Here is an 11,859-nt window from a genome sequence, read left to right as displayed (position 1 = left end):
AAAATTTAAAGGGGTTTTTCATTGCAAAAATAAACTATGCTTCGCAAAACACTGTCCAAATGTAGCGCTAGAGATCCAAACCAGATGCAAAAGTTTCAGCACTAGCCGTTACCTTATTCAGAAGTTATAAAGTAATTTCCTGAAATTTTTAATGGGAAAATGGCGGCCGACAGAGCTTTGTGACACCAGTTACCGAAGACAAAGCAGAAATAGACCCCATTATTTGTTGAAAATTTCAGAAAAGCATTTATAGCTTTTGAACAGATAACAGTTACTGTTGAAACTTTGCTACCTGGTTCGAACCTCTAGCGCTATATTTGGAGGAAATGAGCGTTTTGCAAAGCATAGTTTATTTTTGCGGGTAAAAAAAGAAAACACTAAATATTTGGGGGAGACACGCTGTAATTCACTTGTTCATGAGTCAACAGAGGGAACACAAACATATTGTCAAAACCAGTCGGAAATATATCTTGAAAATAATTGAAAAAAGAGATCACCAACTCCCATAATCTCTTGGCGAGACCTTTGCTGCCCACCACTCCTACTCAGCTATCCAGTATTTAGAATTCCACATAACACTTGCAGCCACTGCCACTTCTAACCAGTGTTGGACAAAATACTCGATAAAAGTATTTAAGTTAAGTTACAAAATACCTGCTTCATAAAGTATTTAAAATACTACTCGTTACTTTCAATGTAAAGTATCTTGAGTAGGGTACAAATACTTAGAAATGTAATTCAATTACTTTTGAAGATACTTCTGCATTGCATAATTTGTATCGACGTCAACGACAACGACAATTATACAGCTGCGCAAGTCTGGCTTACCAGAATGGTTTATTGGCACGCAGCAACACAAAATGGTGAAAAAAAGTATCGCAGGGCTTTTTTATGCAGTCCAACTGTAAGGAGCAGGATATTTACACGAATGACAATTGATACGGCGACCAATAACTGAAGAAACTGAAAGTTTAATGGGGCGAACTTGCGCCCAAAACAATAAAGAGAGGCTAGCGTCACAGGCGTCGATGCCGGCGAAACAGCAGGATCGAGCGCTGGGGCGAGACTGACTCCGGACCGCCACTCGGAGCACCTTTCGTACCCGCGTAAGTTTCTGGAAGTTTCGGCCTAAAACGTTTGGCGCGGAGAACATTCGCAACTTGATCAGAAGGCAAGGTTCTCGAACTTACGAGAACGTCAAGTTGAAGGAATAAATAAAAGAGGAGTCCACTCTTTAGGATCGAACCCGGAGCCTCCGCGCGACAGCCGAGCGCGGTACCCATTCAGTCACGTGCTCTTTTTTTTCTTTATTGATTGGTTACGCGCTTTCTCGGCAACGTGCGTGGCAATATCACTGATACATGCTACAAAACATTTCTGGGACAAGAAAGAGGTCGCTTTAGCTATTGGGGAAGAGATGAGATTGGAGCACCCCAAGCGGTTACCTTTAGAACTACACGGATGGGGACAATGAATACAATGCCTGAGCGCTCGGCTGAAATAACCGAACGCGGCATCAGCGTTCGGCTGGAGTTTGTGTTCTCTGGTGAGGGGGAGGAAGGTCTCTTTTGTTACCACTCCAGCCTGCATGAACAATGCAGCATGTACGGTGCCCAGCTCAGTACAAAAGCCCTCAAGCTCCCATCCTCTGACAACTGCTTTCGGAAGAGATTTGGCACATCACGTCACTTTGTTTATTATTAGGGAGTTTTAGTAGACTGTGTTTCCCCCTCCGCTACCCAAAACTCTTCAGTCAAGGCCATCGGCACGCAGGCACAGTGGCGGTTTCTTTGTTGCGGAGGGTTAGCAGAGGGGGAAAAATGGTCTACTAAGACTCCCTATTAGTATTTTTACATTACATTGTGCCCCGTGCTTTATTAAAGAAGATGACATGAACATTCCCACAAGGCCTGTGGGCATGTGCACAGGCCTTGTGTTGGGTAAACACCGAGGGGGGGGGGGGGGGGGGGGGCAACAAACAGGTCAGAGCGCTTCGCCAATAGTAACATCACTGAATATCACGTCCTGCGGCGCACCTTAGACGCATCGGACCCATATTACCCTAAATCGGGAGTTCACTATAAACGAACTTGGGATACGGATATCAGTGAATGGATAACACCTAATAGCCACGGCAGTGGTCGCACCTTCTTCAAGTAGGTTGCATTCAGAAAGGCATTTGACGTTGGGGGACGCTTTGTTGGCATTTTGAGAGGTCATCCAGCTCGTAGTTTGTTTCTTGTCCTCTTTTCTGCTTATCAATGATCGCTTAGGGACAGTGTTCGTGAGAGCAAGAGGTGACGGACTGATGACAAAAAGAAAAGAAACAAAAGAAAACCTCAACGTTTTACCGTAGCGGGGTCAAATATACAAAAAGCAAGACAATTTTTTTGTGTGTGTGTGTGTGTGTACTTATCACTTTCTTCTATTTGTTATTTTCTTGACACTGAAGTCTGCATTGTTGTCGTAAGTCGTTTCCCGGTCTGCGTTGCGCCTCACGGTGGCAATGTTTACTTCCGTAAAACCACCCCTTTTGTTTGAGGATTTTTGGGGGGAAACTCTAGGAAACAAAACGCGCCTTTGGGAAGACGAGGGGAAAACCTTCTTGGCATGAACTTTGGAATGAAATATGAGTCACAACCGGCAAAAAAGCTATGTTTTCATGAGCTCAATCAAAGTCACCGTAACTAATCGAAGCTAGAAAAAGGATTTGATTGCTTGAAAGAATTTTCACGTTTGCTCGTGCCGCGCCCACGCAACTTCACAGCAAAAAACTCGGAAAATGGCAGAATGTCAAAAATGTATTTTAGATAATGAGTACAAGATACTCAGAAATGTAATTAAAATAGAGTATCAAATACTCTTGACCAAAAGTATTTGCAAGGTACCATGATACTTCAAAAAGTATTTAAAATGCAGTATCTTGAGTAGAGTATTTGAGATAGGTACAAGTCTGATTCTAACCCAACTGAACAGGGAACATTAACAAACAATAGTATGCACCCATTTAGAAAGATAAATTATTAATAATATTCTCAGTAGGAGCTAGATTTCGAGGAAAACATCCATTTTGCTTTAAGCCCTTGAATTACAATGTGTTAATGACTTTAGGAACTCCCGCATGGCTAAGCTGGTATGTTTTCCAAAAAAATGTGAATTTCCTCTTCTCCATCTTGATATTATTTCAAAATAGACCTTCAAACTTAAATATAAAACTAGAATGGGGAAAAAAAAAACATTTTGTGGGCAACTACAGTGCTTTTTTGTGCTGCAAGAAATCACTTCTGCAGAGTGTTTGCATTGCTCTCTGCCAAAATGAACTCACCAGATGAGGCCCAATTTGCCATGGCGCCTGTGGAGGACTTGATGGGCGTAAAACATTGTGCCTGAAAATGAAAGCGGCAACAAAATATATTACTCAATTAAAGACAATTACTTTCCTTGCGATGGAGACAACAAGTAGACTTGCACATGGTTGAAAAAACCCCGAGACTGCGGGTAAACGACACAACACTAAAGAGTCTCTAAACGAGACTTTTATAGACTTTTTAGTGTTGTGTCGTTTACCTGCAGTCTTGGGATTTTTTCAACCATGTGCAGTGTAAACCAGCTCGTTTGCGCCCTAACATTTTGTTCATTAGACTTGCACTTCTCCTTGTTTTGTTTTCAACCTTGTGGAGAAGATAACAGTGAATGCCGCATATCTGAACAGTACCTGTAATTTTACTCGGTCCATTCCAGCACTAGAGCTAACAAACCATGAACACCTTTCAAAACTCAATTCCAGCCACCCGTTCTAAAGCTGACCCATAGCACTGCTGGTGCACTGAACAATGCCAAATTCAAGGGTCTGGGAAAGCGAGCACAGCGGGAAACCATCGCCATCATTATAATTAATTTTTCCTTAAAGGGGCCCTGCAAGGACTTTTTTACTGGTTTCTAATTTGCACCGAACCTGAGCCCACTGAAAGTCGTAACTTAATAAAACTTTTCTTTTCTCGAATTTTGCTTTATTTTAAAAGTTATAGGCAAATGAAAATTACAAAAACCAGTAAAAAAATAGCCTCCTTCCTGACGTCCTTGGTTGCTTGAGTGGCCGTGAACTAGAGGAGGGGTAGTGAGCTCAGCGAGCGGTCACGGCAGCCGCACTCCATGTCGACGGCTCGAGAGGGCGCCACTAAAGCATGTTCTGGCTAGGCTGTATGAAGCGGGCAGCCAGGGCGGCTCGCATAGCATTTGCTGCGCGATTAAACACTAATTCGGCATGACACTTCAATGGCAACAAACGACAGCAAACACGGGGTAAAGATCAGTTCAGAACGGGAGTCCCTTCGCGCTGCCATACCGCCTAAAGGTCAAATTGCAAGCAAAAGCTGCTCGCCGAATGCCTCAGGAACGCTCAAAACCGGTCGGATCCTCCAGTCCACATAACCGCAGCTCCACTGCGTACATCCGGGACCTTTCTACGCTTGCCGCTCGCTGGTGCCTGATCCCACTACACCTTTCTAGTATGCGCTGCCTTTTCCACCGCTTGGTGGCAGGTATGTCGGCGGCTCATTTCTTGTTTCCGTACTTTATAAACTGCATTTGTTTCTTTTCTGATCTAAAATAGTGAACAAAAACTACTTTTATAAATAACTGAAACGGTTCACGCCACTTATATTTTGTATTTCGACTAAAAAGAAGCTTTTAGCGGCTCTGACCAGAAGTAAGCCAAGAACCAAAGACGTCACATTTTGCACGCTTTCGGCACATTTTGCACGCTTTCGGCACTGCAGGTCGCCCCCATAGGTGGAGGAGGTTTCCGCGTCGTCCGGTTAAAATATGACACACTGATACTTAGTTGCTCTCTCCATGCCCGCTGGCTTGCCCGAACCCCAAGAGACGTGGAAACCGCAAAAAAGTAGACGCTTGAATATGATTGCAGGGCCCCTTTAAGGGCACAGGGCAACGAGGTAAAGGGGATTAGAGAGAGATAAACTGTGTCACGTTCACCAGGCAAAGGTGACCCCCACTTGGCTGCCGCCATGTTGTACGATTTTGACCACTGGAAATGTGACTGTACCAAATCCTGAGGCTTTTACGCAAAACTGAGCCGATATTTGTACTGCGATCGGTTGCTGTAAAAAACATGATAAACTATTTTATCAACACTGTTAGCCCCAAAGTTCCGTGTTTGGCTCCGATAAAAACCCAAAATACAGCACCGCGACTGTCGGCATCTAGCGGAGGCATTGCGAAGCTGCCCGAGTTGCCGTCCACGTACAACAAACGTGACGACATTGGTTGGCAAGAGTACTTTTATAGGGTCTCGATAAAAGGGATCGAGCACAGCGGCCATTTAAGTCTTCTCGGACCAGAGTGCACGTCTACAACAGGGGCAGATTAAGGCGGAGGGGGCGACCGCTCTCCCCAGCCCCAAGGGCAGCCTTTTGCTGTTGTTTTTGTGGAAAAGGGGCATGCACCGGCATTCTCGTCCTTGCTGAAATGACGCTTGTCCGCCATTGCTTGCTCACATACTCTGAGCACGTATTGGACACGAGCGCTGCATCAGCGTTCGACGAGGACTCCGAATCCAATCACGTGCTTCGTCTGCTTGGTGCAATGCCGACCGCCAATGTTGAAAAGGGCCTACTATCTTCGTCCGTGACGCTGCATCTCTTTGCAGAACCCCCGAGCCAAATTCTCAACGCCCTTTCCCCCACCTGACCTAGAAATCTGCCCCTTGTCTACACCTCCTGCACCAGCTGCATTCAGTGCACACTGCCGTGTTCAAACCAGAAGCACATCGTTTAACACAACCAGAAGGGCATAGTTTAATTCCTTAGAGAGTTCGTAGGCCCTCAGTTAATGCAAGCATTGAAATAAACTTTTTTTTATAGCTATATCTAGGTGAATTTGTGAATTTTTTGGGGTACATACATAACACATATATAAGAGTAACTGCAAAGCTTCATAAAGCTGAGCCTATTTTTGTTCTCAAGGTAGTTTTTTTATTATTTATATTTTTTTGTTCAAAATATGGTTCACTTGTTTTAATAGTCCTGGGCCTGGAACGTACATAACATAAAACATAATGGGAATATGAAATTTATTATACACACTGTCTAGAGTACCGTCCGAAGGCACTCTTTCACAGCGTTCAAGTGCCGTCCAACGGTACTCCACTCACGCGTTCAAGTGCCGTCCGAAAGTCTCGTATAAAACGAGTTCTCAAAACGAGATTTAGAAGCTGTAGTGTAGCTTAGTGGTAAGATGTCTGCCTCATAAGCGAACAGTCCCGGTTTTTATCCTCAGTTTGGGCTAAAACGTTTTTTCGTCTCGAACATTTTGTTTGGTTGACGCATTTGGCGATATTGACATTTCTTTTTTACGATTAACACTGGCAAAAAATTAATGTTGTCGACAAAACTTCACTGAACAAACTGATATGGGACTTTGTTTCCAAAGGTGCATGAGGGACAGCGGGGCTTGTTTTGCCAGCTGGATGCCGCAAAGCGGCGTGTACGACGGGGCCAAATGGGTCAATAGTTTTGTAATTAGCAGCCGCATACTGTTGCCGCGAAGCGGCGTGAACGCAGGTGGGGGGGTGTGTTAACGAGCTCCCCAGTGATACACGCGTAGTCCGACTCTCTTTCGACGGCACTTGTAGGCGCGAGTGGAGTGCCGTCGGACAGCATTGTAGACACAGCCCTTCGAAAATCTTGTTTGAGAACTCGTCGGACGGCACTTGGACGCTCTGCAAGAGTGCCGTCGGACAGTACTTTAGACACTATGTTATTATAATCATTCCTGGGCAGGCAGTACCCCAGGGCATGATGAAGCCCTTTTATTTTCTTTGCAGAAAATGTTTACCGCAACGTTGACTTTTAGGTTGTTAGTCATTAAATGAAGAGCGTGTTGGGAACAGAAACAATCAAACTCGTCCCGAGTTTGTTTTATTCTTTCTCAGAGAGGCAGTTTATGAACTACAGGTTTTCCCGCTCATTTTAATCCAAGCGACGACCAATTTAAATCCGGGGTCACTCAATTTAATACAAGCGCCATACAATTTAATCCAAGTGCAACACAATTTAATCCCGGGGTCAGTCAACTTAATCAACAATATATATATGCACTTATTGTGTTCAGGGGTCGTGTTTCGCTTAAACATTTGGTAACTTAGAACAATTGTTTATACAATTAGAATTTTTGGGGGGAAATTGATAATTTGATCACTAATGTGATTACTTTGAGTCCCACTATTGACGAGGCTTAATTGATATGTTGGTTACTTTTTTTAGAGCGCAGCTCTTAGGCACCCGTTTCCGGCTGGAGCGGCGTCGGCGTCGCCGTTGGCGTAACCATGCGGTGCATGATGGGTAAATTCCCCCGCTAACTTTAGCAGAAAAATCTCCCCGCTAAATCTAGCGGAAAATTTGCCCCGCTAAGTCTTGCGGAAAATTTTCCCCGTTAAATCAAACGGAAAATTTTCCCCGCTAAATCTAGCAGAAAATTTTCCCCGCTCAATCTAACGGAAAATTTTCCCCGCTATATTTAGCGGAAAATTTTACGCTAGATTTAGCGGGGAAAATTTTACGCTAGACTTAGCGGGGAAAATTTTCAGCTAAATCTAGCTGGGAAAATTTTTTGCTAGATTTAGCGGGGAAAATTTCCCGCTAAATTTAGCGGGGAACATTTTCCGCTAGACTTAGCGGGAAATATTTTCGCTAAACTTAGCGGGGAAATTTTTACGCAAGATTTAGCGGGGAAAATTTTACACTAGACTTAGCGGGGAAAATTTTCCGCTAAATCTAGCTGGGAAAATTTTCCGCTACATTTAGCGGGAAAACTTTTCCGCTAGATTTAGCGGGGAAAATTTTCCGCAAGACTTAGAGGGGCAAATTTTCCGCTAAATCTAGCTGGGAAAATTTTCCGCTAGATTTCGCGGAGAAAATTTTCTGCTAAATATAGCGGGGAAAATTTTCCGTTAGATTTAGCGGGGAAAATTTTCCGCTAAATTCAGCGGGAGAATTTACCCATCATGTACCGCGTGGTTACGCCGACGGCGACGCCGCTCAAGCCGGAGAGGGTGCCCAAGAGCTGCGCTCTAAAAAGAGTAACCAACATATTAATTAAGCCTCGTCAATAGTGGGACTAGTAACTCAAAGTAATCACATTACCCAAAAATTCTAATTGTATAAACAATTGTTCTAAGCTACCAAATGTGCAAGCGAAACAGGACCACTGAACACAGTAAGTGCATATATATATTGTGGATTAAATTAACTGACCCCGGGATTAAATTGTGTGGCCCTTGGATTAAATTGCATGGCACTTGGATTAAATTGAGTGACCCCGGGATTAAATTGGTCGTCGCTTGGATTAAAATGAGCGGAAAAACCTGTAGTACTAGACAACCCAAAAATGTTGGGTTTTTTTTTTTTTTTTTTTTTTTTTTTTTTTTTTTTTTTTTTTTTTTCCATCATCGATTATTTCGCGTCGTTTCGGTTTACAAGGCCCGCGTCCCAAAAGTATTTTCACCAGCTTCCAATGAAGCAAAAATAAATATTTTTTAGAGTTGAAAGCCGGTAGCCGAAAGATCCTGTAACGTTGATCCCCATGAGAGCCCTTGCTCAGCATGTATCCGGATCATCTCAACCAACCTCAACCCTACCGAGGCTCTGCTAAAACTCGCCTGTCCACACAAAGCTCCACAAAGGCAATCGTGGGGAAAAGAAAAAGGGGCCTAGAGAAGCAATTTTTGAACGGACTCACCGAAGCAAGTGGTTCTCCCAGCACCTGCCCGCGCCTGACCCAAAAACTCCACCAACGGACGATGGAACCGTTTCAAATTTGAAGCGGTAACGGCAACGGCGGTAATCAACTACTACGCATGCGCAAATGACATGTTCATTCATCTGACGTTTCTGGGGTTGTTTCTGGTCCACTGGAGTGAGAACACAAAGCAAGTAAGAGGTATCATATTTTTTTATTGTTTGAAAACTAATTCACCGAAGCGCCGGATATTCAGAGCAGTTGTGGCGTTTTCGCTTTCACTTCAGTGCGCTTTCACAGTTCGCGTACAGTGCGCACGTGTGTGCGCGCGCGTTTCGTTGTTTGTTGTGTTTGTTTGTGGGTGTACGTGTGGATGGGAGGCGTCTGTGCGCGTGTATGTACGCGCGCGCGCGCTCGTATCTACGTGTAATGTTCGTGTTGATTGCAGCACGCGTGCGTATATGCGCGTATCTGTATACACTTCACCTGTGCGCGCGTGTGTGTATTTTTTCATGATGTGATATGTGGTTTTATGGGTAGAAGAAAGCAGTTTTTGAAGTAGCGATAGGATAGTCGGGTTAAAGCAGGCTTTTTTAGGTAGGGTCACGAGACCGAACCACCTGCACATTTGAAACTTTTGGCGGACTAGTTGGTTGTGTGGGCAGAGGCGTACCCAGGTTTTCTTGCTTTTGAGTTTTGGTGGGATATTTGTCGTGGGGTCGCGCTGTGTGTCGGTAGACAATGGTGAATACGCGACGGAAGAAGGATGCGCAGCCGAAAGTAAAAGAAGGATGTAGAATGTGACCGTTGGTGCTGCATGATGGAGACGGAGTTCAAAACTGTAGCAGAAGCCGAGGAGAGCAGCTTTTCCTGTCGGAGTTACGAGAAGGTAGAACTTGGTTTTAGGGGAATAGGAAGGGAATGGGCGGATACGGTTCAGGAGTTGAAGCGGGTACAGCTCGAGGCGCAGGTGGGAGATTTGATTAAGAGGGCCGAAGCGGATGCGGAGATGACCAGGGAATGGGAAAGTAGGGTAGATAGCGTGGCAGGAGATCTGAGGCGAGAACGGGAACAGAGAGCCGAACTTGAGCGACAGGTGGAGGAGCTTAGAAAGGGCCGGGAAGAGTGGAAGGCGGAGTTGGAGGAGCATAAGAAGTGTGAGTGAGGAGATGGTGCAGCAACTGACAGGAGTAGTTAATACGAAAAAGGGGGAGGTGGCAGAGAAGACGGCGGGGGGGCGGCAGATATAGGGGGCCAGCTAAATAGTGACGCGGTGTTTGTGTAGGAAAGGAGCCTGCACAGCTGTATGCTGCAGTACAGCAGGGTTCGAGGAAGGCAGCAGAAGTTGAGGCAGAGAAAGCACAGATAACTGGAGGGGATGAAGACAGGCAGTCGGGGGTTAAGAGGGTACTGGTGGTAGGAGACTCAAACATAACAAGGGTTAGGGTGGGGCTGCTGGAGAGGGTGAAAGGGGGTGGGAGGGTAAATGTAGTGGATCAGTCAGAAAAGTGCATGGTAGACGCTATGGTCAAAGCGAGGGAGGAGGTGTGGGAAAGCAGGGAGGGGAGAGAACCTAGTTGTAGTACGCGCAGGACTAAATGATGTGTTAAAGGGACGGAGCCAGAACCTCGCCAGGCAGATATAGTTGGGGTTACGTAAGCTGAGGAAGGTCTACGAGACTGTGCACGTGCAAATATGCACCATCCCAGAGGTCTGGAGCAGTCTTTGCCGATAGAGAAGCGGGTGGTGGAAGCTAACCGGGTGATAAGAGGGTTGAGCCGACGATTTGGGTACGGAGTAATGGAAGTAAACAGGGTGGTGTACGAGGCTCACTCCGACCCTTTTACATGGGGCATCCACTACAGTGGAACCACTGGGAGCACGTTAGGCGATAGGATTGGACGTCACATTGTACATTTTTTGGGGGGTCCTGGAGCCCCGAGGGTGCCGGTGTGAATGAAGGCCAAAATGTAGATACAGAGGGGAGGGTTTCGGAGGGTGAGAGGAAGCCTCGTAGGACTAGGAAAAAGAAACAGCTTAACATAGGGTTCATAAACATGCAGGGGGGCAGGAACAGAATAAAGTGGGAGGAGATTGAGGAGCAATTAGAGAGCGATAACTTTGCAGTGTATGGATTAGCAGAAACACATCTGAGGGATATGGAAGAACCACCATACATACTGGGATATCATTGGATGGGATGCAACCGGGCCAATGGGGAACGCAAGGGAGGGGGATTAGGGTGTTAGTTGAGGGTCAGGAATGAGAAAGGGAACGAGAGGGCAGCAGGGAACATATGTGGGTCAAAGGCAATATTGGGGGTTTGGACACAATCCTGGGATTTGTTTATCTAAAAACAGGGAGTGATGCAGGGGAGGAAAGTGCAGAACACTTGACATGTATATCAGGAGACATTAGGGAAATCGGCACTAACAAGGAAATAATTATCTTGGGGGACATGAATGCACATTTGGAAGACTTTGATGGACATACAGATACAACAGGGAGGATGTTAGAGGAGTTCTGCGAAGCTCTTGATCTGGTATTGGTTAATGTTCAGGTAAAATGTGATGGAAAAATAACATGGGAAAGAAAGAACTCTCACTCGACTATTGACTACTGTTAAATGTCGCGTAGGATATGCAACAGATTATAGGAGGCATGGAAATAGATGAGGAAGGCACAAAAAGTCTGGGGAGCGACCATAAGAGAATCAAGATCAGATTTGGCACAGTAAAACCAGAAATACAAAATCAAAAACAAGAAGGTAGGAATAACTTAAATGATAAACAACTACAGGAGGTATCTAAGCGAATCGAGAATATAGTATCCAAGCAACCGGAAAGAGAATGGACATATGAAGCAGCACTTTGGCGAGGTGAATATATTGCCATACGCACTGGTCGACATCTCGGGCAAGCGTTGCCGGTAGCTTGCATCGGACGACTGGGCTCTGGGCAACTCCTGGTCGATTCCCTGTTCAGCCCCTAGTGCCTTGCTCTGACTGGGGAGTTCCCCAGAGGGCCACTTGTAAGCTAGCATAATTAGCAGCAACATTTTCTGAAAACTTGTAGCTTGCCACATGCAAGACTTTTGTAAAAA

At 45.2% G+C, this 11,859-nt stretch overlaps 1 protein-coding gene across 1 annotated transcript in view; it reads right to left on the bottom strand.

The window, feature by feature from the left end:
- The window catches only part of LOC115319638 (proline-rich protein 36), a 164,179-nt gene extending 155,328 nt beyond the window's left edge, over positions 1 to 8,851 (bottom strand). Inside the window, exons 1-2 of the mRNA XM_040216711.3 lie at positions 8,758 to 8,851; positions 3,326 to 3,386 (exon numbers count right to left, since the gene is read on the bottom strand). Coding sequence (XP_040072645.1) covers positions 3,326 to 3,381 — 56 coding nt within the window. The 5' untranslated portion in view covers positions 3,382 to 3,386; positions 8,758 to 8,851. The remainder of the gene's footprint in view (positions 1 to 3,325; positions 3,387 to 8,757) is intronic.
- Positions 8,852 to 11,859: the final 3,008 nt, after the last annotated feature.

The sequence above is a fragment of the Ixodes scapularis genome, unplaced genomic scaffold (genome assembly GCF_016920785.2).
Source record: "Ixodes scapularis isolate PalLabHiFi unplaced genomic scaffold, ASM1692078v2 PGA_scaffold9__187_contigs__length_104089568, whole genome shotgun sequence".
NCBI lineage: Eukaryota > Metazoa > Arthropoda > Arachnida > Ixodida > Ixodidae > Ixodes > Ixodes scapularis.
Note: the sequence above shows the minus strand (reverse complement) of the source record. Positions and strands in the feature narration are given on the sequence as shown.